Below are 27,206 nucleotides of genomic sequence, written 5' to 3'. Positions count from 1 at the left end.
AGGGTGTGGTGGAGCCAGGCCTCCTGGTGGCCAGGCCAGTCCCCTAACTGGGGGAGCAGAGGGGTGCAGCTCTGCGTCCTGGACTGCAAGGCAGGAGAACCCTGCCTTCTTCACCCCTCGCTCACTGTATAGCCTTGGGAAGGTCTCTTGCCTTTTCTGAGCCTCAGACCTCCTGCTGGAGCATCGGGATCAACGAGCCCAGGGGCATGCCTCCTGGGGTGGTGGGCTGGTGGGCTGGTGGGTGGGCAGCCTGCATCCCTGTCTTGAGGGCTGAGCTGCCTCTCTGCTTTACAGGATGGTTCCTTCACCTTGGCACGCACGCTCAGTGGGCACTCCAGGTTACCTTATGCCCGATTTGGCTTTGCCATGGCAACGGTGGGGGATATCAGTCAGGATCAGCTCACAGATGTGGCCATCGGGGCCCCCCTGGAGGACTTTGGGGCCGACGATGGTGCAGGCTTCGGCAGCGTGTACATCTACAATGGACACTCCACCAACCAGCTGGTTGACCTCTCTACTCACCAGCCACAGGTGACCTGCAGGGCTCTCTCCTGCCTCTCCTCTGGGACCCCGACCTTCCCCAGATAGGATGGCCCGATACCCAAGTCAGCTCCAGTCCTACATGCCAGGCGGGTCCCGGGGGGTTGAGAGTGTCCAGTGAAGGGCAGAAGTCACCCGGAGGGTCTCATCCCAGACCCTTGCAACGGGGCTAGAGGTGGTGGCAACATCCTCCCACTTTCCCGACCTGGCTCTCCCTCCTTCATTGGCATTGCTGACCACAGACCTGCTTCAGATCTGCTTTCCTCTCTTTCTGTGCCTCCTCTGGCTTCCGTCCCCACCCAACCCCTCCATGCCTGAATCTCATTCCCCTGCATTGCCAACCTCCACACTAGGTCTTTTTTTTTTTTTTTTTTTTTTTTTGTCTTTTCTAGGGCTGCACCTGCGGCATATGGAGGTTACCGGGCTAGGGGTCCAATTGGAGCTGTAGCCTCTGGCCTACGCCACAGCCACAGCAACTCGAGATCTGAGCCACATCTGCAACCTACACCTTAGCTCATGGCAACGCCGGATCCTTAACCCACTGAGCGAGGCCTGGGAGCGAACCCGAAACCTCATGGTTCCAGTCAGATTTGTTAAAACACTGAGCCACGACGGGAACTCCCCACACTACGTCTTTGATGGGCACTTTGTCCTACCTCCAGTTGCTGTTTCTTTCCAGGCTTGGGTCCTGTGTGTCCAGCAGCTCCCGAACACCTCACCCGCACAGCCTCCAGCATCTCACTCTCAGAATGCCCAGCCAAAAGCATCCTCTGCCCCCAGACCTGCTGCTTCTCTGGGCCCCATCCCTCCACCCCTCACAGCAGAAACCCGGGATAACCCCAGATACCCAGCTCAGCCTGTCCGCCTCCCCAGTCCAGCCCCTCCTCTCCATCCCGACCTCCCCCCCGCCCCGACCCCCGGCGCCCGCCTCCTCGCCATTTCCATCCTGCGATTTCAGTGGCCTCTCTGAAATGTAATTCTAATTAGACAGCCATGCCCCACACCCCAGCCCCACAGCCAGCCTCCTTGCACCCTGTGCCCCCTGCTCCAGCTGCCCTGGCCTCGGCTGTTTTCTCAGGTGACTCTGCTCTCCTCGTCTCCCGGTCAGGCCTCCCCTCCCTTCAAGCCTCCCTTCAGATACCACCTCCCCCGTGAGACTGTTGGCCTTCTCTCTCCAGATCCTCGGTGGAGGACTCCCTGGAGCGGGGACCAAGGCCGGTCTGCCGATTGAATAACACCAAAGGGAAGCCCTTTCCCTCCCTGACACCTTGTGTTTCTCCCTCCACAGAGGATCAGAGCCTCGGCGGTGGCCCCAGGACTCCACTACTTCGGCATGTCCGTGGCCGGTGGCTTAGATTTCAGTGGGGACGGCCTTGCTGACATCACCGTGGGCGCTCTGGGCCGGGCGGCTGTGCTCCGGTAGGGGTCTGCCCGGGCGTCTGGGCAGCTTCACCGGTTGCCCTGCCCTAAATGACCCCCTGAGGACCCCAGGCATGGACGGGAGGGGGCAGTGCAGTGGTTAAGAGCACCTGCTCCAGGGTCTGCCCATCTGGGTTTGAACTTCAGCTTGCCTGTACAGGGGTGCCCTTGGGCAGGCTATTGATTTCAAAGTCCCAATTCTCTCATCTCTAAATGGGAATAACAATGCACTTACCTCACAGAGTTAAGAGGACGGAGAAAATCTATGCAAAGTATTTAGCGCAGTGCGAGTGATGGCTGCTATTATTACTGCTATTGATTTCAGAGCGTCTGTGCTCCAACCCTAAGCTCCATGGCTATAAATAAGCCCACAGAGCACCTCTCTGCCCTGTGACTCGGCTGTTTACTCAACACCCCTCTTGGCTGTCGCTCAGAGGCATCGCAAAGTTAACACGTCTAAAAATGGCCTCTTTCTCCCACCCCCCATTCCCTCCCCCCTCGCCCCTCCCTGGGTTTTCTATCTCAGCCAAGCGTGCCATTTGTTCAGGATGAAAACCCAGGTCCTCCTGGATTCCTCTTTGTCCTTCCCCTGCCACCCCACAACAAAACTTCATTGGCTCTGCCTCCAGAATACCTCCTGAGAGCGATCGTCACCTCTCGCCTGGACCACTGCCGTGGTGTCCTTCCCTGCTTCCCCTCCCTGGGCTCCCTTGTCCACCCAGCAGCCGGAGAGATCCCTTCCCTCTTCTGCTTAAACCCCTCAACGGCTCCCACTTAGAGTAAAATCCAAATTCCCTAGCAGGGCCTGGCCCCGCAGACCCCTGCATCCCCACCTCTGTGACTCCCCTCGGTCCCACGAACTGTGCCCTGGGGATGCTGACCTTCTTGCTCTTCAGACAGACTGAGCTCATTCCTACCACAGGCCCTTCGTACAAGCCGTGCCTTCTGCCTGGAATGCAGTTGCCCTAGATCTTCTCGTTAACAGATCTCAATTTAAGTCTCTTCATTTGTGAAGCCACCCACCTAAGGAGCCCCCAGTCTCTGTTACCTAATCTTGTTTTATTTTTATCACAGCCTGTACATAGTGTGACCCGTACATAGTAGTTTCCTGTTGCTTTTTGTTTATTTGCTTGTTGTCTGTCTTCCACGAGGGCAGGCCTTGTCTCTTGCCCTGTCGTATCCTGAAGGCTCAGAACAACCAGCACTTGGCGTATGAAAGATGGTCGATAAATATTCATCCAATGAATGAATGAGCCAAGCGTTGATCCGGACGTCCCGTGGGCCCTTCTCACGGTCGTCTTTGCTGTCTCGTTTAGTGCAAGACCTGTGGTTCGTCTGAAGGTGTCCATGACCTTCATCCCCGAGGCACTGCCCATTGGCTTCCACGGCGGCGTGAAAGTGCATTTGTGTTTTGAACGCAGGTCTGGGACCACAGTTGCTGAGTCAGGTAACAAGCAACCTGGCTGACCCGTCCAGTGTGGTGGGCGTTCACTGTTGGCTTTAGTGGGGGGCAGGGAAAGAGGGCTGGGTGGGGGTGGGTGTTATGAAATGAAATTCCTCTATTATTATTATTACTTTTTTTTGTCTTTTTGTCTTTATAGGGCCGCACCCTTGGCAGATGGAGGTTCCCAGGCTAGGGGTCGAATTGGAGCTGTTGCCACCAGCCTATGCCACAGCCACAGCAACACCAGATCCAAGCTGCATCTGTGACCGACACCACAGCTCATGGCAACGCTGGATCCTCCTTAACCCACTGAGCGAGGCCAGGGATTGAACCCGCAACCTCATGATTTCTTGTTGGATTTGTTTCTGCTGTACCACAATGGGAACTCCTTTTTTTTTTTTTTTAAATTCCTCTATTAGATTTTTGCTCCTTTGACCTCAGGTTCTGCTTAATGGAAACCCCCCCAGAAAAGGGTGACCCTCTGTTAAAGTCACTCTGAAGGGGTCTGTCTGACCCTGTTGGGAAAAGGGGCATTAGATCCCTTCCTCAGGTTGAAGGGTTGGGTTTCTGAAAGAAGCCTCAGGAAAAGGCATTCATTTCTCCGTCTCCATCTGCTATCTCCACGCGCATGTGTGTGTCGGGGGCGGGGGGGGCTCCTGAGAGGTGCCCTTCCTCTTTCTCTCCGGGTCACATCTTCCCCCTCCCCTCCTCCCTGGCCCGGGTCCCAGGTGCGATTGGATCACCTGCTGGAGGCCTGGCCTCTCTTCCCATCCCCTTACCTGGCAGTGTTTGGGAGACTTTCCAGAAGGCAGAGGGTGGGCATGGCTTCCACAGCCCAGGTACTTACTGCCAACCCAAGAGGTCCCCTCCAGAACAATCCCTCAGCACCAGGGCCCCAGGTTTCATCTCTCAGGACTCATCCCAATCAATCTCTCTGCTTCCTGCAGGTCAGAAAGTGCTCTCGCCGTGGGGGTGGGGCTGGGAGGGCTTTACCGCAGGAGTCCCTGATCGAATCTGAGCGTAGAAAAGGACAGACCTGTTAGTTCTAGGCTGCAAGGTTCAGGCCACAGAGTCGGAACAGCAGCTAGTAAGTGGCTGTGTGACATTGGACAGGTGTCTTTCACTCTCTGGGCACTGGTTTCTCTTCTCCACAGTGAGGGAATTGGCCCCAGTTATTTACAAGGTGCTTCCAGCTCTGCTCTCAGGTTTTACTCTGTGATTTCTCTCTCCATTCCTTGACTTTTTTCTCCTCCTCGTTACCCCCACCTCAAGCCCAGCCTCCCCCTTTGCCCCCCTTTCCCCTGGGAAGACTGACTCTCTTTTGAGGATGCGTGGCTCCAGGTCTGGGGCGGGGGCACCGAGGGACCCTAGCCAGGTGCCAGAAGACATGAGAAAAGGACTTTTGAAGTGAAGGAGAAACTCAGGGAAGGCGACACCCCTCCGGAGGGGCTCGCAGGAAGGCCCCCTGTCTGGGGCTTGCCCATCCCAGCACCATCCACAAGATCTCTCTTCACTCCCAGGCCTCGGAGAGACCTCTCTGAACTTCACGTTGGACGTGGATGCGATGAAGCAGAGGAAAAGGATGCAGTGTTCAGACGAGAGGCAGTGTCAGAGCTCCCTGAGGAAGTGGGGTGCTGGGCCCCAACTCTGCGAGCCCTTCCTGCTCCTTCCCACAGAGAAGCAGGTAAGTGGAGGGGTTTCCGAGAGGGTCCAGAGGGGTCTGTGTTGTTGGGAAGAGAACTGAGGGGCATGCAATGAAGCACACATACCCCCACCCCCCGCCACGAAGCAGGCAACTGAAATAATCGTAATAGATCCAGAACCACGTGGTAGCCTGGCGGATGGGAGTTATGGTGCAGAAATCCAAATTAAAGAAACCTTCTGACACTGAACACCAAGTAAATCTCCGAGCTTCCTAGAAGCTGGGTGAAAAGGGAAATGCTTTCTTTGCTGACGTTTTTCCTGGTAATAAATTGGGAATAACAAGGGTGCCTCCCCAGTGAGGTAGACCCATTACACCTCACCCGGGTGTATAACACGAGTCAAAACCAGAGGGCCCTTATGAGAGTCGGACCCAGAAAAACTGAACAAGATTGAGCTCCCTGGTGGCTCCGTGGGTTAAGGATCTAGCTTGTCACTGCTGTGGCTCAGGTCCTGGTACAGGTTTGATCCCTGGCCTGGGAACTTCTGCATGGTGGATCCTTAACCCTGAGGCCACCAGGGACCTCCCCAATAAATCACAAATTATGCTTCTGACTACACATCTGTTCTGATTGTTAACTGGATTAAGAGTGACTTTCCAGCAAGTCTGTGGCTTCCTTAAATACAAGCATCACTGTCTTTTCTACCCGGGAATCATGCTCACCTACTCTCAGGTGTTCAAAGCTGCTGCCTGGCAGAAACGCTCAATAAACAAAAGAATGGCAGAAAACAGCAGGCAGCCTCCTGGGCCATCTCCTTGTCTTCAGTTTTTTGTCTTTTTTTTTTTTTTTTTTGCCATTTCTTGGGCCGCTGCCATGGCATATGGAGGTTCCCAGGCTAGAGGTCCAATCGGAGCTACAGCTGGCCTACACCAGAGCCACAGCAACACCGGATCCGAGCCGTGTCTTCGACCTACACCACAGCTCACAGCAACGCCGGATCCTTAACCCACTGAGCAAGGCCAGCAACCTCATGGTTCCTAGTTGGATTCGTTTCCCCTGCGCCACAATGGGAACGCCCAAGAAAGATCTTTGTAAATACAGATGTGACTGTGACGCTTGCCTTTCATGGCTCCCAGTCGTCCTCTGAACAAAGTCCGAGCTTGTTTTTAACTTCTGATGGCGGAAATCCCTTTGCGGGAGGGATGGGAACAGTAAGGCGTTAGGAAGCCTGAGGCCATGGCAGATCAAGGGAGATTTTTCCCAGTGCTGTTGGTGGCTTGGTTGAAGGAAGTATCCCTTCAGCCTGGTGTATTTGGAAGAGGCTTGGGACTCTTGGCTCACCAGCGTCCTTGTTTCTTATTGCGACAACGTCGAAGTTAAAATTGTCCTTGTTTCTTATTGTGACGATCTCAAAGTTAAAAGTGTTCTCCCCGTCGTTTTCTCCCCACATCAACTCCGCCCCTGAATTCCCTGGCGACTCCGCAGCTCTGTCAGGAGGACTGCTTCTCTAGCATCATTGTCAAGGTCAGCTACCAACTCCAGACCCCTGAGGGCCGGACGGACCATCCCCAGCCTGTCCTGGACGTCCACTCTGAGCCCTCCGCCTACTTCCAGGTGACTCCGCGAAGCCCAGACTCTTCTGGGAGCCATCCCCCCAAAAGCCTTCCCTATCTGCAAAGGATGCTAAAGTGGGAAGGGTCTCCAGGCAGCCTTTGGGCCCCATGCTGTATAGTCGGAGCTATAGCGTTGCTGAGATGGAGTTAATTTGCCCAGGACTCACGGGTGGGTAACGCAGGTCTCCAGACCATCCCCAAGGCTAGTTCTTCTGTGATCACAAAAAGTGCCTGCTGCATTCTCGACGAAGCACATGAGTACGCGGCCCGACTTGGCGAGGGTCTCTGATGACAGTGTGGTGGGGGGTCTTCCTGGGGACTGGACTGGAGCCCACCTGCCCTGTGCTGCAGAGAGCACGGCCTTTGGCTCCCCTGCCTGCCCGGGTCCTGCCCAGGCCTTCAGGCTAAAGGACCCACCAGACCTGCACCCTGGCAGGGAGGTAGTGTCACAAGAAATATCTCATAACAATAAGAAATCAGTGGGGGAAATAAACAGTCCAACTTGTGGATTCTGTGATCTCTAAGGAGATTCTCTTCCCACTCAGGCCCTCTTCTCCCCGGCCCCCCCGACCGGGGTCATCTGTCATATTCATTTAGAGAGTCCTACGGGGTATGGAGAAACCAGCAGGATCAAAGATGTGATGACACGAGCACTGAAGAGTAGTCGTTACTAACACTGAAGAGTTAGTTGGAATGAACTGAACCTCCCCAAATAAAAAGAAGCCCAAAGTAGTTCATGCTGGCACAGAAAAGCTGCAGGCAGCAGAAGTATATTCTAGGTAATCATAGGACACTCACAGCTGTCCGATATTTGCACAGAAGTGCTCTATGTTAATTCAGTTATATAAGCCTTTAGCTCCAGTTTTGGTTAATAGCCGATGTCCAATCACAAGTAGCAAATAGAAATGAGGACAGCGTAATCAGAGTGACCGTTTCCACTGCTCACCTGCCCAGGAAGAGGGGGAATCAGGGAATGATTCCCCAGGAACGAAGATTCTTACCTTAATGTTTTAGGCAAGTGCCTGTATTTCAAATGTATAAGAGCACATTTCTTTTCTTTTTCTTTTTTCTTTTCCTTTTTTTCTTTTTTCTTTTTTGCCATTTCTAGGGCTGCTCCCGTGGCATATGAAGGTTCCAGGATAGGGGTCTGATTGGAACTGTAGCCGCCGGTCTACACCACAGCCACAGCAATGTGGGATCCGAGCTGTGTCTGCAACCTACACCACAGCTCACGGCAACACTGGATCCTTAACCCACTGAGGGAGGCCAGGGATCGAACCCACAACCTCATGGTTCCTAATCAGATTCGTTGACCACTGAGCCATGACAGGAACTCCCAGGGTACATTTATTTTCTAAATAATTTTTTAAACTTTGGTATTAATGGTAAGTTAGATGATTCAGGAAAGAGCAGAAGAACAAGGAGTTCCCTCTGTGGCTCAGTGGGTTAAGACCCTGACTAATATCCCTGAGGACGTGGATTTCATCCCTGGTCTTGCTCAGTGGGTTAAGGATCTGGCATTGCCGCAAGCTGCAGCTCGGATCCTGCGTTGCTGCGGCTGTGATGTAGGCTGACAGCTGCAGTTCCAATTTGACCCCTTCTCTGGGAACTTCCATATGCAGAGAGGGTATGACCCTAAAAAGAAAAAAATAAATGAAAAGCCCTGCCCTAAATTGTTGGTTGGCCCAGTTGGACAGAGCTCCAAGCTCTGACTTCTGCAAATTGCATCTCCTTTCCCCAGGAAGCAGGTTTCCTTTCTAGCCCTGGGCTCCCTGGGCTCCCACTCTAGCTGCAGGTCACAGAAACAGTCCTGGCATATGGTCATAGGTGGTCTCTGGCTGCTGGGAAGATAAATGCAGAGATTCCCCAGGTTGGGAGCTGGCTATGTTTCTTTCATAACAAAAAAAAAAAGAAAAAATAGAGCAGATCCTTTAGAAAACTTGATTTTTCAACCTGAGCCAGAGCTTTTCAACCTCACCTGGGCCTTTTGGACCCCACGTGACTTTCTGAATGAGGTTGTTTTGGTGTCAGCAAGATGGCAAGGGGAATATTTAACCTACAGAGAAGACGAGCCATGGGGGCAGAGGACCTGATGGGGTGGGGGAACCTTGACAATATTTGGTTTGGTGTCCCCCCTTTGTGCCCCTGCTGTTCCTGCCTCTGTTTAAAAGGACTAAGGAAGCTTTTCTTCGCATGGGTTTTCCTCCCTGAAATGTTCAAAGTAGTGAGGTCGTCGTGATGCTGCTTAGTCAGCTTCATATGAAAGTGACAGGCATTGGTATCATTTCACAAAGGTCACTCCATTTTTGACCTTGGCCAGAGGCCTGATGCCAAGCACACCTCATCCCTGACAGATCAAGGACTGTCACAGTCACGGCTCTCTCGGCCAAGTGGACCCAACCTCCGCCTGGGCGCCTCTACCCAAAGGAGGGACAGGCATGTCCTAAGGAGAAGGTCACGAGGCAAGGCTATGGGGATGGCGGGTCCCTGGACTGATCCTGCCGCTCTCTGTCTGGTTGCAGCTGCCCTACGAGAAGGCCTGCAAGAATAAGCTGTTTTGCATCGCCGAGCTGCAGTTGGACACCACCCTCTCTCAGTGAGTGGAATCCAGTCGTCACACGTTCTGCAGTTAACTTCCTCCTGCAGGCTTACCTGGGCGAACCCCTCACCAGGACCGATGGCTCACTTCCTCCTCCTCCTCCTCCTCCTCATGGCCCGCAAAGGGCTTTGCATGTATTGTCTCATTGCTTAGTCAGCTGCCCCGTGGGGGCGGCAAGACAGAGGCTTGTATTCCCATGTTAGAGATGAGGGAGAAGACGCAACCGAGGGCCTGCCCGAGGTCATGTGGTCATTGGGTGGCCGTGCACCCAGTCTCTTGACCTCCTGGGCAGCGCGATTTTCATAACCCCGTGTCTCTGGCTCCTAGGACCACCTCAGCGGTAACCTCTTCCCTGGCTCACCTCTTGAGCAAATCACTTAATTCATGACATATTTAGGGGGCCTCTCCTCTGTGCCCAGCATTCCTGGAGCTAGAGATACATCCGTGAACAACACAGACAAAAAAACCTGGCCCTCTGGTGCTTTTAGGGGGAGAAGATCATATGTAAGTCAGTCTTAGGTTGGTGAGATGTGCTATGAAGAAAAATAAGGCAGGGAAAGTGGGAGTGCTGGCTGGAGGTGGGGTTGCAGTTTTAAACAGAGCAGTCAGGAAAGGGCTCATGGAGAAGGGGACATCTCGTGGAGAGGAGGTCCCGGAATGAACTGGGTGTGTGTTGGAAGGAGGAGCATCTTCACAGGCCCCGAGCTGGGAGCCTGGAGCAGGGCGGACGAGCCGGGACACCGGTGTGGTTGCAGTAGAATGAGGCGGGGAGGAGAGGCCGTGCGTGGCTGCCTCTCCGCATGGGCTTTCCCGGGGAGCTGGGAAGGCGAAGGAAGGCCATGGCCATGCACCCGAACGGGATCCTTCTTGCTGCTGCATTGAGAACAGACTGTAGGGGCAAAGGTGGAAGCAGGCAGATAATGACCCAGGTGAGAAGTGATGTGACTTGGGCCAGGACGGGAGCAAAGAAGGTGGTTATGGTTTGAAATTAGAGTCCCCAGGATTGGATGGCAGGTTGGATGTGGGAAGTGAGAGAAAGAGAGGGATCCAAGAAGTCTTTCGAGGTTTCAGCCAGAGTGTCCACAATGGAGCTGATACAATATCCATTGGTCACGCTTAGCTATTGTAATTCAAACGAATTAACATTTTTAAAAAATTTAGTTTCTTCATTGCACGAGGCACGTTTCGTGTGCTCAGTGCCCTCACGTGCCTAGTGATACCAAATGGCACAGATACGGATCATTTCTGTTCCTGCCAACCTTCTCTCGGACCACACTGAATTCTAGAATGATGGCAACGCCCAAGAACAGAACTGGGGGAGATTTTTGGAAGCATGGTTTTGGAAGGCAGGGCGGGGAGGAAGAGATCATGCGTTCAGTTTTGAGTGTGTGGTGGTCTTAAAATGCCCTCCCTGGCTCCTTGTGCTGGGTGTGTGACATGGCCCGGATGGTCCGTCGGCCAGAGTTGGCATCTCTGGGGAGGAATACTGTTCTCTGGGTCCTGGTAAGCCCTCACAGACATTTGCAGGACTTGTGTTTCAGATGCGGATGGTTTAGCGATGCCCCCTCATTCACTAAGGATCCAGTTACTGACTTTTGAGTGTTTTGGAATCCAGCCTAAGGAGCAGACACTTGTTTCTATCAGGGAGTAATGTATAGCCGAGAACGAGAACGTGCCCCGCTCCCCCCCAACCCCAGCCAAGTCCTTGTGAAATAGACTGTGAGACAGTGGCTCTATATCACCCCCTAGTGTACACAGCAAGCAGTCTGTTCTTTTTTCAAAAGCATTGCGCCTCATCCTCAGCATCCAAATGTCTCAATGGTTTTGATCTCTTTGTGGACATGCATCTCCTAGAGAATCTAAGGGAAACTACGGACCCTTCTCCCTAGGAGATCACATGTGCATCCCTAAGTGTTTGCATTCGGGGCCCTCTGAAGCTCTCTCTGGCCCTCAGGTTAAGAATCCCTGGTAAATATTCCCATGACTCTCGGATCCCTCTCCTGGGCTCTAGAACAGGATACCCAACTGATGTTTCAACATCTCTGCCTTCTTATCCTCTGGGCGCACCTCTCATCGTGCCCCGGACTGACCCTCTCTGGTCAACTTCTGCTCCCTGGCCTTCCGGTGTTCTCTCCCTCACGACTAGCGCCACTGGGTCATCCAAGCTCGAAACTCAAGACATAAAACTCAGGACAGGAGTTCCCATCATGGCGCAGCAGAAATGAATCCGACTAGGAACCATGAGGTTGCGGGTTCGATCCCTGGCCTTGCTCAGTGGGTTAAGGATCCCATGTTGCTGTGGCTGTGGCGTAGGCCGGCGGCTACAGCTCCGATTCGACCCCTAGCCTGGGAACCTCCATATGCTGAGGAAGTGGCACTAGAAAAGGCAAAAAGACAAAAAAAGAAAAAAAAAAAAAAACGCAGGACATAAAAACACTCTCCTTTTGTTCTGCTTGCAAGTACAGACTCATCACCTCTGGTTTCTCCCCTTGCCCCATTCCTACTTCTAGTGTCCACCTCAGGCACCTGTCGTCCTCAGATTGGTCCCTACGAGGCTCTGTCTCTGCCCCTTCTCACCCTCCAATCAGTCTGTCCTCTTCTCCGCTGTGATAAAAAGAACAACACATGGAGTTCCCTGGTGGCTTAGTGGGTTAAGGACCCAGCATTGTCACTGCAGTGGCTTGGGTCACTGCTCTGCCGAGAGTTCAATCCCTGGCCCAGGAGCTTCTGCAGGCTGCAAGTATGAAAAAAAAAACCACAACAAAACACATGTCACATTACTCCCCAGAGCTGCCCATTCTTTTTTTTTTTTTTTGTCTTTTTGCCTTTTCTAGGGATGCCCCTGCAGCATATGGAGGTCCCCAGGCTACAGGTCTAATTGGAGCTGTAGCCGCCAGTCAACACCACAGACACAGCAATGCCAGATCTAAGCCTCGTCTGCAACCTATACCACAGCTCATGGCAACCCACTGAGCAAGGCCAGGGATTGAACCCACAATCTCATGGTTTCTAGTCGTATTCGCTAACCACTGAGCCACAACAGGAACTCTTGACCATTCTATTTTTGAACCTTTTGGGCTTTTTAGAAAGTTTTCTTTGTATTGTTAAAATGTTTCCCAGTAGGTGTCAATTGCTAGGAGTGGTTCTGTTCTCCAGCGATTGAAGGAAGTGCCCGCACATGTCCCCAAGTCTTCTTTTCTCCAGGCTGAACAGATGTTTTATTTATTTATTTATTTATTTATGGCCTCGCCCAAGGCTGGCAGAAGTTCCCAGGCCAGGGATTGGATCTGCGAGAGAACAGTGACTTGAGCCACAGCAGTGACAATGCTGGATCCTTAACCTGCTGCACCACCAGGGAACTTCTAAACCACAGCCTTTATTTATTTATTTATTTATTTTTGGTCTTTTTTTTGCCTTTTCTAGGGCCTCTCCCGCAGCATATGGAGGTTCCCAGACTAGGGGTTGAATCGGAGCTGTAGCCACCGGCCTATGCCAGAGCCACAGCAACTTGGGATCTGAGCTGCATCTGCGACCTACACCACAGCTTATGGCCACGCCGGATCCTTAACCCACTGAGCAAGGCCAGGGATCAAACCCGCAACCTCATGGTTTCTAGTCAGATTCGTTAACCACTGCACCACGACAGGAACTCCAACCTCACAGCCTCTAAATTGGATGGGCTGGGATGATTTTGTGGGTGGGAAGGTTGAGATCAAGAGGCAACCTTGACCAGAGGCAAGGGCAGCGTCTGTGTCCCGTGTGCTGTCTCTCCTTGTTGAGCAGCCTGTCTGGCACAGGGTCCTCCATCAATATGTATGACATGGACGAAGTGTGCCGAGCGTCACAGTTGAGTTGCTGGTAGAAAGAGGAGTCCTCCCAGCTCCCTGTTAAGGCTGTTAGACCTCGGGCAAGTTAGTTAGCCTCCCTGGGCTTCTGTTCCTTCTTTATAGAATGGAGAGTAAACATACTATTTCATAGGGTTTTACAAGGATTCACTGAGTGTGTAAAGCATTTCGTGCTAAATAAATGGTCGTGTCACACAGGGTATGGCAGTCCAGGGGTTTGCTTCTGTTGCGGAGAGGAAAATCTAGGCTAAATGCATCCTTTAGGCAGTTTATCTAAGGAGTTGGTTAAGAAGGCGCTGCCGTATTGCACTAAGGTTTTTGAGATTCAATAGACTGGTAAGTAACAGTTATCTGTTTGCCTACCCTGTGCAGGCGGGCGCTGGTGGTGGGTCTCACGAAGGAGCTGACCATGAACATCAGCCTGACTAACTCTGGGGAGGATTCCTACATGACAAGCATGGCTTTGAATTACCCCAGAAACCTGCAGTTTAAGAGGATACAAAAGGTAACTGTGACAGCAGTTTTGCAATCAGGCTGCCTCATGGCTTTTCTCTCCTGCATACATGCTTTGTTATGGCAACCTCCTACCTCTGCCTCCAGCCTCATCCTGGCTCATGCAATACCTGGTTATTTACTAGACAAATCCCCTCCAACCCAACTCTATGCCGTGAATCCAATCATGTCATTCTCTGCCTCAAAAAACCTTCAATGGGGTGTTCCCGTCGTGGCGCAGTGGTTAATGAATTTGACTAGAAACCATGAGGTTGCAGGTTCGATCCCTGGCCTTGCTCAGTGGGTTGGGATCCGGCATTGCCATGAGCTGTGGTGTAGGTCACAGATGCGGCTTGGATCTGGGGTTGCTGTTGCTGTGGCTGTGTCTGACTGGACCCCTAGCCTGGGAACCTCTATATGCCTCAGGTGTGAGCTTTAAAAATCTGCTTCAATGGTATTATTTTGCTGCCCCATCACTCCTTCTGCCTGCAGTCTTTCTTTTTTTTTTTTTTTTTGTCTTTTGTCTTTTGTCTTTTTGTTGTTGTTGTTGTTGCTATTTCTTGGGCCGCTCCCGCGGCATATGGAGGTTCCCAGGCTAGGGGTCGAATCGGAGCTGTAGCCACCGGCCTACACCAGAGCCACACAGCAACGCGGGATCCGAGCCTCGACTGCAACCTACACCACAGCTCACGGCAACGCCGGATCCTTAACCCACTGAGCAAGGGCAGGGACCGAACCCGCAACCTCATGGTTCCTAGTCGGATTCGTTAACCACTGCGCCACGACGGGAACTCCTGCCTGCAGTCTTTCTTAACCAGGGTTCTTTTTTTTTTTTTTTTTTTTGTCTTTTTGCCATTTCTTGGGCCACTCCCATGGCATATGGAGGCTCCCAGGCTAGGGGGTCTAATTGGAGCTGTAGCCACCAGCCTACACCAGGGCCACAGCAACGCGGGATCCGAGCCGCATCTGCAACCTACACCACAGCTCACGGCAACGGCAATGCCGGATCCTTAACCCACTGAGCGAGGCCAGGGATCGAACCCACAACTTCATGGTTCTAGTCAGATTCATTAACCACTGAGCCACAACAGGAAATCCTCTTTTTTTTTTTTTTAATGCCATTTTAGGGCCACACCCATGGTGTATGGAGGTTCCTAGGCTAGGGGTCCAATAGGAGCTGTAGCTGCCAGTCTACGCCACAGCCACAGCAACCTGGGATCCAAGCTGAGTCTGCGACCTATACCACAGCTCACAGTACTGCAGGATCCTTAACCCACTGAGCGAGGCCAGGGATCAAACTTGCATCCTCATAGATCCTAGTTGGGTTTGTTAACCACTGAGCCATGAAGGGAACTCCTTAACAAGGGTTCTGAGACGGAAATAATCTCTAATAAATTAGCTTGTACTGGAAAGCAAAAGTTGGCCTGGCCTTTTATCACCCTGGGAACAGACTCAAAGCCAGTTGCAAGATACTAGGAAGTAGTATCTCTCCCAATGACCCCCTGCAGCTATAAAGTATTGTAACATTAAGAAATTGTGTTCTCTGAAATCACAGCCAGGCAGAAACTTTGCTGTTTGCAGTCATATCTATAATTAAGAAATCATCTTACTCTTGCCTGGAGAATCTAAGCCACTGCGACCAAGAGAAGCAGTCTCAATTTCCATCTGAGGCCCAGAACTTCAGATAAAGTTTTTCTGGACACTACTTTTTTTTTTCTTTTTTCTTTTCTTTCTATCTGTCTATCTGGTTTTTTTGGCCACCCCGTGCCATATGGAGTTCCCAGGCCCAGGATCAGATCTGGGCCACAGTTTCAGCCTAAGCTGCAGCTGCGGCAATGCCGGATCCCTAACCCACTGTGCCAGGCCAAGGATTGAACCCATGTCCCAGTTCCCAAGACACCATTGATCCCTTTGTGCCACAGTGGAAACTCCCGGACACAACTTTTCACATTCACTTTAACTTAGTCTCCAAGGAACTGGGTGCCTGCAGTCCAGACCTGGTGCTGAGTGGCCCTTTAACACAGAGCCTATCAAGACACTGCTTTGTTTCCGTTTCCTCTGGACCCCATCTTTCCCCAAACTCCTTGAATAACTGTCTTTTCCACTGTTTAGTGAGATCCACCACCGTGCAGGTTTCCTCATTGCAGTGAGTCCACAAACCCGGCTTTGTCACACTACGGGCTTGTCCCTGGTGGTCTGAGGCTCTTTGGGCTCGGACAGCACCCATCACGTGAAAAGAATATCAGGGTCTCCTAAGCACCCAGAATGGAACTAGATGCACCATGCTTGGAGAATTTAGAAAACAGTAGTCACTCAAATTGTTTCCTGTATTCAGTGGTCCAGCGGAGGCACCATGGCTGAAAAAGCCAGTGCTTGAGCTCATGCTGGCCTTCCAGTCCATTGCGGCACGTGAAAGTCGCATTGATCCAAGTGGCGGTCCCAAGGTCTCCTTCCCCAGGAAGACGTGAAGATCCGTCCGGGCTGGACTTCATCTTTCTCTGCTGCTTTTCTCTGTACCGCTCCCACAGAACCAACCCCTCCTGAGGCCTTGCATGTAAATTCCTCAGTCCACCCAGTATGAGAGCCCTTCTGCCTGGCTTTGAGGCAGACGAGGACAAAGTCTGATTTATTTGTGTCCCCAGCTCCTGGCAGGGTGTCTGGCTTGTTGAATTACTGTGAGGAAACATCTCCATTATTTGCTTTGTAAAAACAATGTCTTCAGGAGTTCCCATCGTGGCTCAGTGGCTAACGAATCCGACTAGAAACCATGAGGTTGTGGATTTGATCCCTGGCCTTGCTCAGTGAGTTAAGGATCTGGCGTTGCCGTGAGCTGTGGTGTAGGTCGAAGACGAGGCTCGGATCTGGCGTTGTTGTGGTTGTGGTGCCAGACGGCAGCTGTAGCTCCAATTAGACCCCAGCCTGGGAACCTCCATATGCGTGGATGTGGCCCTAAAAAGACAATAAGACCAAGACAAACAAACAAACAAAAAAACAGTGTTTTTTGGGAGTTCCTGTTGTGGCACAGTGGGTTAGGAATCTGACTGCAGTGGCTCGGGTTGCTAAGGAAGCACAGGTTCAAAACCTGGCCTGGCATTGCCACAGCTGCAGCTCCGATTCAGTCCCTGGCCTGGGAACTTCCATGTGCTGTGGGTGTGGCCATAAAATAAAAAATTTAAAACAGGTGTCTTTTTTGGAGCTCCCATTTTGGCACAGTGGAAATGAATCCTACTAGTTACCATGAGGTTTCTGGTTCCATCCCTGGCCTCACTCCTGGGTTAGGGATCCAGCATTGCCATGAGCTGTGGTGTAGGCTAGCAGCTGTAGCTCCAATTCAACCCCTACCCCAGAACCTCCATATGCCGTATGTGTGGCCCTAAAAAGACAACAAAACAAAACAAAACAAAAAAAGACTGAAAACAATGTCTTGTGTTAACAGCCTCCTTCTCCGAACATTCAGTGTGATGACCCTAAGCCAGAGGCTTCTGTCCTGGTCATGAACTGCGCGATCGGTCACCCCATACTCAAAAGGTCATCTGTGAGTCTGTTTTGATTGGTTGACTCTTCTCACCAGCCTGGGGGTGGGGTCTTCTTCTTCCCCGTCTCGTTAGACTCTCGGCTGCAGTCTCCATGCTTCCCTTTATGTACCATCCACCCACAGCAGGGCTGTAACGGGGAGCGGTGGGGAGGGGGTTAAGCTGGGGGTGGTGTGGAAGGAGCCTCAGCCCCGCGCTGAGGTGAGGCCCCGATTGGCCACTGAGGAGCTCTGTGCTGTGGGGCGTCTCTGAAGTGGTTTCCTCAGCGGTAAAGGGGCAATAATGCTGCCTGCCCTGCTCACTCCATCCTGACAGTGTGAGGCTCACGTGGAATAACGGACCTCGAAGCATGTTGTGCTACAAACACGTGAGGAGTAGGAAGTCTGCCTGTTTAGTTAGTAGGAAGCAGTTTGGGTTGTGGGTGGCATAAAGGGGAATCGAGTGACTTTTTTTTTTTTTTTTTTTTTTTTTTAATAGGCAATGTTTTCATTAGTCTGGCAGCTGGAGGAGAGTGCCTTTCCAGATAGGACAGCCAATATCAGTGTCAGCATCACCAAGTGAGTAATGCCTGGGTCACAGGGAGACCCAGACTATCTCCCACATGCACACATAAGAGCCATGGCTCCCAGAGCTCCCGTCATGGCTCAGTGGTTAACGAATCCAACTAGGAACCATGAGGTTGCGGGTTCGATCCCTGGCCTTGCTCAGTGGGTTGAGGATCCAGCGTTGCCGTGAGCTGTGATGTAGGTTGCAGACGCGGCTCGGATCCCACGTTGCTGTGGCTCTGGCGTAGGCCGGCAGCAACAGCTCCGATTCAACCCCTAGCCTGGGAACCTCCATATGCTGCGGGAGCGGCCATAGAAAACGCAAAAAGACAAAAAAAAAACAAAAACAAAAAAAAAACAAAAAAAACCACGGTTCCCTCACTACCCAGGAAGAAGGGCAACCTCAGTGAGGCCAGAGGAGGCACCTGTGTCCTTGCATCGACCTGGCTTTTGCTTCTTGTTATCAAAGATACTTAAAATGTTCTTTCATTGACTCACAAAGTAAAACCATACTATAGTCTGATAGAATGAGCCCTGGACAGGAGCTCTAATTTGATGGATTTAACTTCAGAGAAGCCCTGTCATCTGCAAAACCTCTATGTTTGTGGTAGGGTGGGGTATGATGTTGGGAGTTCCCAAATGGGGGTGATTCTGCCCGGAGGGGCAATGCCTGAAGACATTTTTAACTGGGATGACTTGGGGGATGCTATTGGCATCTAGTAGGTAGAGGCCTGGGATTTTGCTAAATATCCTACAATATACAGGACGGCCTCTCACAAAGACTTATTTGGCCCAAAATGTCAGGATTGAGAAACCCTCTTAAAATCACTGTTTCTCCAAGAATGGTCTTCTAGTGAGTCTTTCTGCACTCCAGTTGCTTATCTCCAAGAGTCTTTTTTTTGTTGCTGTTTTTAAGGCCGTACTTGCGGCATACGGAAGTTCCCAGGCTAGGGGTCATGTTGGAGCTGCAGTTGCTGGCCTGTGCCACAGCCACGGCAACTAGAGATCCAAGCTCCATCTGTGACCTACACCATAGCTCAGGGCAACGCTGGATTCTTAACCCACTGATTGAGGCCATGGATCGAACCTGCATCCTCATGGATACTAATCGGGTTCATTACCACTGAGCCACAACGGGAACTTTCCCAAGAGTCCTTTCTTATCTGACCCCCAGTGATCCTGGGAAGCCAAGATAAGAGCAACCAGCTGCACAAAGCAGGTGTGCAATAAACTGACCTTCTTCTTTCCTAGTTACAATGAAAATCGGTCTTCGGTCAGTAAGACCCACAGCCTTTGGTTCAAGCATGCCTTCATTGCGGTTCTTCCCAAGTAGGTACTTCCAAGGGGCCCACACCTGAGGGAAAGTGTCAGGTGTTCTCCCTCATGGGCAGAACTGGTGGTCAGGGTGGATTGGCCTTGTCCTTCCCTGAGAGGAGGCTGCTGAGAACCCCGGCTCCCACCAATCTCTAGGGCGCTGATAGCTGGGTCCTAGGAAGCCCAGGATTGTAATCCAAGGGGGGCACTAATGTGATGCCAAGGAGGGAAGAGGGGGGCTGTGGGGTTGGGAAGAAAGGAAGGGAAAAAGTAAGGCCACTCCGAGGAATGATAATTAGAGACAGAACCAGCCCAAATATACAGAATGGAGATATTCTAACCTGAGCCCAGCTGCCCTACCACCACTTGCTCTGATCCCTCTTAAGGATCGGGGCGCTCTGTCCTAGTGTGTCTACGTGGTAGCACTGAGGTGTATTTAAACTGAGAAAGAGGCCTTGAGGCTAATCCGTGTCCTCTCAAATGCAGACCATCAGTGATGTACCTGAACACCAGCCAGGCGCTTTCCTACCACAGAGAGTTCCTCTTTGACGTAAGTGCTGCGCTGGTCATGGCAAAGCCCCAGGCGGCAAAGCAACGCCAGGCATGACTCCCACTCTGATTTTGTTTTGCAGATATATGGGGAGAACCCTTTTGGAGCTAAGTTCCAGCTGCAAATTTGTGTTCCGGTTAAATTGCAAGGTTTCCAGCTCATAAGAGTGAAGAACCTGACCAAGACTCAGGTACTTAAGAGGTTGTATTAGGACCACAGCTCCGCAGAGTGACTGTGGATTCTCAAAGGTATAAAAACTAGAGCTCTAGAAAACGAGCAGAGGAGTTCCTGCTGTAGCTTAGTGGTAACGAACCCAGCTAGTATCCATGACGATGTGGGTTTGATCCCTGGCCTCACTCAGAAGGTTAAGGATCCGGCATTGGATCTGGCACTGTGGTGGCTGTGACAAGGGTTGGCAACTGCAGCACCAGTGATTTGACCCCTAACCTGGGGATTCCCATATGCCGAGGGTGCAGCCCTACAAGGCGAAAAAGAAAGAAGAAAAGGTTAGTTAACCTGGGAAGACATTAGGAGTAAATTACCAAAGTCAGGTTCACAAGGAATATTAACCACTCGGCCCTTAACGCGACATTTGTTTTTCTTCCCTTGATGAAGAAATAAGCAAAAATTCAAACCTTTTAGTAGCCATGGAGTCATTTATTTTCCCTTTGAAAATCAATGACTTCTGCTTTTCTTTGAGGTTGGCAAGTGAGCTTGATAAACAGGTGGCATTTCTCACACTTCTCCCTATAAAGTGTCTACCATCTTCCTTTCCTCTTGCCTTCCAGACTGTCTGCCTCCATCTCTGCTTTGCTACAGGCGCTTTGCTCGCAGGTGACTCCTCATCTGCAGTGAGGTTCCCAAAGCCAGCCTTCTGACACCTACAGCCACCAGATCTGATCACTGCGACAGCTGAGGCTTTGGGCTTTCCTGATTTTTCTCCCCCTGCTCAGTCTCTATAAAGTATCAAGGCTCAAAAAGGAAAAGGTGGGAAGGAATTTACAGAATGGAGTCTGCTGACAGTTAGCAAGAGGGCCTTTCAGCTGTAAACATTTATGCTCCGGTATAGTTTATTTTTTAAGAATAATTTTTAAGTTTAAACATGTTAACAAACATTTCAGTTTCCACTGGGAAGCAAAATTCTTGTTTGAAAAGCTGCTTGGACACCTGTTACGCATGGGAATCCCACCCTGTTCTGGGGCTAGAGGTTAAGAACGGCAGCAGGGGCTTCCCGCCCCGAGCCCTCTGCTGGGGTTGGGGGGCGCCCCCCGCCCCCGCTCACTTAAAGAGACTGTGCTGGCAGAGCAGGTCGGTGGCAGAGCGGAAGGTCAGCATGGTCTCATGGAAATGCTGGATCTTCTTCCTTGTTCGCTTCAAGGTGGGGGTGTTACATTTGGTCTTGAAGGTCATCTGTTTCAGAATCTTATCCGTGAGGTAGTGCAGCCAGAGCACGTTGTTGTAAGGGTGATAGTCGCCCCAGCAGTTGTTGTTCTCCTTCCTCATCAGCCTGTAGATTTCGAACTGGTAGTCACCTTCTCCAGTGAACAGGTCCTCGTCCATGGAGATGTCACAGAAAACCACGATCCCGTCCCGCTCCAGGCGAGACAGGGTGTAGTCGATGATGTTGACCTGCAGCCCGCGGGAGGCGATGGGGTACGTCTTCCCGTGGAGGGTGTAGTGGAGCTCTTTGAGGCTGGTTTTCTTCAAGAGCACATTTCCCCAGTGCAAGTCGCGGTGCTCGAAGTGCAGCGAGGCCTCTGCCACGGCGAGGGAGGCGGTGATCTGGTGCAGGATGCTCTTGGCGGTGGCAATGGAGTTCAGCTTCGAACTCATTTGCTCGAGATCGATCCCGCCAAACTCAAATTCCAGCACGATGAAGAGCTGGTCTTCCTCAAAAAAGTCAGGCCGGTCGTTTGCAGACCCTTTCGTTGAGTTGTAGCGATCCCAGGCTTGGAGGAGCAAGGGAGGGTAAGATCCTTGAACGCAGCGCACCGAGTTCAGCCCGATAAAGCCGTTGGTGCGATGACATCCCTCAGCAGACAAGAGGCTTAGCTCTTTGGAGATGATGATCTCCGGCAGGATTTCCTCGAAAGTTTTCTGATGAACTCCATTGACTAAGTCGGGTCCCTCAATAGCAATGATTTTCAGGGCCACTGGTGTGTGGTCAGCAATTGTTTGAAACACTTCGCCGAACACCCCTTCCCCAATCTTCTCACAGCATTCCAGTTTTTCTTCGGAAAGGCAGTAGCTGAAGGGGACAGGGCCCTCCTGACTGCATTCCCCATAAACCTTTTCTGCATCAGAGGCCTTTTTGTCTGTGACATGTAGTGACTTTAAGGGGGTGAGCAAATACATGGAGGAGGAGTGCCAAGGGGACAGAGCACTGTTTGTTCTGTTCGTGACAGGAGGGTTTGAATGTTCTGACATGAGGGACTGAGAGAGGGAACTGGCAACGGTGTAGCTGCTACACACGTTCGACACAGCAGTCACAACAATCTTCTTCTTGTGGAAACTGAAGGAAGCCCTGGATTTGGTCCAAGAGCAGGTGTTCTGTGAATGAGTCAGCTCCTGGGTGACAAATGAATCTTCTTCCATCTTTTGGCCTTTTTTAAACTGGTGGTGATGAAGGAGGGAGGTTTCTGCTGTCTCCTGATGCTTCCTTTTCCGGCTTGGTCCACTTCTTTCAGGCCGGTTGATTTTCGCAGGTATAATACCGCCCTTGCACCTGCGGGCCCCCTGGTATTCTACCTGGATAGTTCCTTGAGACCCGAGCTCTTGACAAGAGTCCTGGCCTGTGGCCCTCTTCTTACCCATGCTTGATAAACCTGGACTGTCCAGCCTATTCCCCACCAGTTCCCTTTCACAGCAGGATTCCCTCATACTCTTCCCATCTGCCCCAAGCTCAGAATGCTCAAGATCTCCTGGGTCCAAAAGGCTAAAGAGAGCTGACCTGAGGCTGGCATGGGCTTGGTGGGCCAACCTGGTGAGCCTGCTTCCTGCTGTCGCCGCCTCCTGGGAGCAGGGGAGAGGTGGCCGGTCCAGGGAGGTTCCTGGGAGGTGGAAGCCGCTCGGAGCTTCAGAGGCTGCATGGAGAGAGGCAGGAGGGTCGGTACCGATGCTGTCTCCTGGCGCAGGGAACCCGGGGCCGGGAGAGGCCGGAGAGCTAAACAGGGACGCACTGGTGCCCAGCTCGCCGCCGTCCCTGGGCTGCCTGCACACGCTGAGGTCCGGGCTCAGGCGGCCCGGGTTGCGGTTGGGGAAGGGCGGCGGTCCGAGCGGGTCGCAGGGGGTGCTGCACTTCTGAGGGTACCGCGCTCGCAGCCTCAGGCGTCTCGGGGTCGCGTTCAGACTCGGGCGGTTCCTGGACAGTCGGCCGCCAGCGCGCTTCCGCCGCTGACCCACCGGGCTGCTGGGGAAGTCGGGGTCGTCAGGATCGTCGGAGGAGACGGACTGCGAGGGGCCGCCGCCGCTGGCGTCGCTGCTGCTGCTGCTGAAGAAACGCTTCCGGTCTTGCGGCGGGAACCACTGCACGGCTGCCTGGCCCGGCCGCCGCCGCGGCCCCCGCCGCGGGCAGCCCCATACGTTCGGAAGAGCTGACTCCCGGGTCGCGGGAGTGACGCCGCCATGGCCGGCACCCGCCAGGCAGTTCAAATGCAAACACCGCGAGACTTCCTCGAGACGCAGACGCGCCCGCGGGCCGGCCGGCCCGCCGGGTCCTAGCGCCCGACCGTGCGCCTGCGCAACACGACGGTCTCGCCGGAAGTGGGATAGGGCGGCCAACTATGGCGATTTGTCTTTTTCATTGGGCTGCGGGCACTGCTCTCGTTTCAGGCCGACACTGTGTGCACGCAGAAACAGGAACCCGCTTGTGGCAGCAATCCGGTTGAGGTGAGTGCAGCCGTCCCCAGGGGCCCAGAGAGGGAGGAGGGTCTGAAGCCGGTGACGTGAGACGCCCTGATAGTACTTTTCCGAGGTTTCCCCTGAAAGCACAGGCGGGGGGCGCTCCTTAGCCTCTTCACCGGGTCACGTTCGCCAGGGTTGCGGCTTTGCTAGAGGCAAGTGAGCGCAGAAACTGCTCACGTTCTCTATTCTGGGCCCTTGAGGTGTTGTGTGTGCCGAGTGCTAAAATTCCTGGCTTTTTCAGCCGTGGAGGGGTTGTGCTAACATCCATCTTCTTCCAGCGTGTGGAAGAATGGCATTCAGTGAGCTGTGACATCACTTCGGATAAAGAAAATGTAACCGTGTCCGCAGAGCTCTCCTTAAGTCAATCAGAGCAGGTACTTCAGATTTGACTGTCCTGCTGTTTCATGGGATTCTTCCTTAGGAAGGATAGCCTTTCCAAATATAACATGTCCCAAACAGGTCTCTTGAACCACCTGCTGCTGTCCTAACCTGTTCCTTACCCACTTACTCGGTGTAACTTACAGGGTAACTTACCCAGGTTACTTACTAGGTTTTCTAGGAATTACATGCAACTCTTCCCTTTCTTCATCCCCAAATCTGTTCCAGCAGCAAACTCTGTCTTTCTATCCCCTCCACTTCTCCCAAATATATTCTACATCCCTTCCTTCTCCCCATCTCCACTGCTGCTGTTGTAGCTCAGGCCACTGCCTCTTGCTTGGGTTTATTGGCGTAACCTTCTCTCTGCACTTCTTGCCTCTGCTTTTGCGACGCCCTCTACATACGGTCTTCACATAACAGCTATCTCTTAAAAGGAAATGTTGTTCCAGTCATTTCTGGTGTTTTGTTTTTTGGGTTTTGTGTTTTGGGATTTTTTGCTTTTTTAGGGCTGCACCCAGGGCATATGGAAGTTCCCAGGCTAGGGGTCAAATCAGAGCTATAGCTGCAGGCCTACGCCACAGCCACAGCAATGCAGGATCCGAGCTGTGTCTTCATCCTACACCACAGCTCATGGCAAAGCCAGATCCTTAACACTGAGCAAGGCCAGGGATTGAACCCTCGTCCTCATGGATACTAGTCGGGTTCATTACCACTGAGCCAAAATGGAACTCCGTGTCATCTGCTTTAAAAAAATAAATAAATAAAAAAAATTTGAATACACTGAAACTAAAATTTGTGCTTTTTCAGTGGCCTGCAAGGCATCCTATGATCTGGTCTCTGCTTGCTTCTTCAACTTCACCTTCTAGTACTCACCTCTTCCCTGCTGTTTCTACTCCAGCTTGCCAGTATTGTTCTGACCACAGGACCTTTTTACTTGCTGTTCCTATTGCACAGCACTGCTCTTCTCCCAGATCTTAATGTGTGTGGTTTCTTCTTATATTTATCTCAGGTTATTTTTTTAGAGAGGCCTTCTCAGATCACTCATTCAAAAGTAGGAATTAGGAGGAGTTCCCTTTGTGGGTCAGTAGTAATGAACCTGACTAGTATCCATGAGAACACAGTTTCGATCCCTGGCCTTGCTCCATGGGTTATGGCTCCGGAGTTGCAGTGAGCTGTGGTGTAGGTCGCAGACACAGCTCTGATCTGGCATTGTGGCTGTGATGTAGCCTGGGAACTTCCTAGCCTAGCCCAGACCCCTAGCTCAGACCCCTGGCCTGGGAACTTCCATATGCCACAGGTGCAGCCCTTACAAAACAAAAAAGAAAATGAAACAAAACAAAGTAGGAACTAGGAGTTCCCACTTTGGCACAATGGGATTGGTGGCGTCTCTGCAGCACCAGGACATGGGTTTGATCCCTGGCCTCACTCAGTGGGTTAAAGGATCTGGACCTGCCTCAGCTGTGGTATAGGTCACAGCTGTGGGTTGGATCTGATCCCTGGCCTTGGAACTCCATTTGCCATGGGGTGGCCAAAAAGAAAGACAAAAAAAAAAAAAGTGGGGACTGGAGTTCCCGTTGTGGCACAGTGTTTAACGAATCTGACTAGGAACCATGAGGTTGTGGGTTCGATTCCTGGCCTTGCTCAGTGGGTTAAGGATCTGGCATTACCGTGAGCTGTGGTGTGGGTCGCAGACGCGGCTCGGATCCCGAGTTGCTGTGGCTCTGGCGTAGGCCGGTGGCTACAGCTCCGATTCGACCCCTAGCCTGGGAACCTCCATATGCTGCGGGAGCAGCCCAAGGAACGGCAAAAAAAAAAAAAAAAAAAAAGTGGGGACTAAAGTCTAGTTTAACATCATGCAGTGATCCAGGTGAGAATGATGAGATCTGAACCAAAAAAGTAGCAATGAGGATGGAGAAAAAGGAACAGGTGCAAGAAAGCCTGAAAAAAGAGAATCGTCAGGAACTGACTTGGGGCACATGGTGGAGTACGCAGTAAAGGGTAAGGGAGAAGACGCTGAGGTGTAACCGTAGGTTTCTTGCTTGGGTAGCTTTGTGGTTCCTGAGGCAGTTAATCAGCTGAAGGAATACTGGAGAAGGAACACGTTGAAAAGAAGGATGGTGAGTGCCATCCAAAAATAGTTTTCCTGTGTCTAAAATATGTTTCGTTTTCTTTCTAAACCCATCTTATAGTTTCGAAGAGATGTGACTGAGTTGGCGATCCTTGGTGAAATATCTTTCAACAAGTCTCTATATGAGGGGCTGAATGCAGAGAACCACAAAACTAAGGTAATCCCTGGCTGTTGTCTTATTTTCTGGGTGGTGTCCTGGGAAAACAGCCTGGCTTTGGAGGCCCTGTACAGGCACTTGGCTCTTGCTGTCTTCCTGTTTCAGTCTTATCACGTCTTTTTTTCTTTTTTCTTTTTAGGGCTGCACCTTTGGCATATGGAAGTTCCCAGGCTAGGGGTCAAATTGGACCTGCAGCTGCCGGTCTATACCACAGCCACAGCAACTCAGGATCTGAGCAGCATCGGCAGCCTACACTGCAGCTCAAGGCAGTGCCGGATGTTACACTGAGCGAGGCCAGGGATCGAACCCACATCCTCATGAATAATAGTCACATTCTTAACTGGCTGAGCCATGACAGGGACTCCAGTCATCACTTCTGATCTTGACTTTGTCACCAACTGCCTCTGTGACCTTGAGTTACTCAGCTGCTGCCTCAGTTCTTCTGTCTCTGAAATGAGGCACCTGAATAAAAGGCCTAAGCTAAGGAAGTCTCAGTTGAAATAACTAGGCTGGAATCAACAGATATATATACTTTGATTTGAAAATATGTATTTTTTTCATTTCCTAAGTGAGAATTTTTTTATACATATATTAACTCTTCATGTGTGGCATCAGTGTTTAGTTATGATGTAGCACGGTTACAGTACTCAGGAAGGCGTAAATCTTTTTTTTTTTTTTTTTTTTTTTTTCGCTTTTTTTTAGGGCTGCACTTGCAGCATATGGAGATTCCTAGTCTAGGAGTCTAATTGGAGCTATAGTCGCCAGCCTACACCACAGCTATAGCAATGCTAGATCTCAGCTGCATCTTTGACCTACACCACAGCCCACGGCAACGCTGGGTCCTTAACCCACTGAGCAAGGCCAGGGATCGAACCCACGCCTTCATGGTTCCTAGTCAGATTCACTTCCGCTGTGCCACGACGGGAGCTCCTGGAATGCATAATTCTTTTGTAAGTCTTAGATTGAGTGCTAGAACCCTTGGATTCATTTTGCAGAAGTATGACCTCAGGTCATTCTGACCTTCATGATCCACGGGCTGAATACCGCGTGTGCCGCCCTGGGTTGTCATTCTTGTTCACGCTCACCTCGATGTGCCGCTGTCA

At 51.7% G+C, this 27,206-nt stretch overlaps 2 protein-coding genes across 2 annotated transcripts in view; one reads left to right on the top strand and one right to left on the bottom strand.

Moving 5' to 3' along the window:
• The window catches only part of ITGAE (integrin subunit alpha E), a 68,093-nt gene that overhangs the window by 34,454 nt on the left and 6,433 nt on the right, over nucleotides 1–27,206 (top strand). The window contains 15 exon segments of the mRNA XM_021067683.1: nucleotides 295–531; nucleotides 1,829–1,959; nucleotides 3,276–3,406; nucleotides 4,924–5,087; nucleotides 6,532–6,660; nucleotides 9,182–9,255; nucleotides 13,476–13,608; nucleotides 17,032–17,130; nucleotides 17,606–17,685; nucleotides 18,925–19,002; nucleotides 19,474–19,537; nucleotides 19,620–19,727; nucleotides 23,369–23,425; nucleotides 23,719–23,814; nucleotides 26,008–26,103. Of these exon segments, the coding sequence (XP_020923342.1) occupies nucleotides 295–531; nucleotides 1,829–1,959; nucleotides 3,276–3,406; nucleotides 4,924–5,087; nucleotides 6,532–6,660; nucleotides 9,182–9,255; nucleotides 13,476–13,608; nucleotides 17,032–17,130; nucleotides 17,606–17,685; nucleotides 18,925–19,002; nucleotides 19,474–19,537; nucleotides 19,620–19,727; nucleotides 23,369–23,425; nucleotides 23,719–23,814; nucleotides 26,008–26,103 (1,677 nt within the window).
• GSG2 (germ cell associated 2, haspin) lies at nucleotides 20,174–23,254 on the bottom strand. The gene is given in 2 exon segments (XM_021067684.1): nucleotides 20,174–23,098; nucleotides 23,101–23,254. Coding segments are annotated over 2 exon segments (2,346 nt in total). The 5' UTR covers nucleotides 23,164–23,254; the 3' UTR covers nucleotides 20,174–20,815.

This window comes from Sus scrofa, chromosome 12 (genome assembly GCF_000003025.6).
Source record: "Sus scrofa isolate TJ Tabasco breed Duroc chromosome 12, Sscrofa11.1, whole genome shotgun sequence".
NCBI lineage: Eukaryota > Metazoa > Chordata > Mammalia > Artiodactyla > Suidae > Sus > Sus scrofa.
This window is presented reverse-complemented; position numbering and strand designations above follow the sequence as displayed.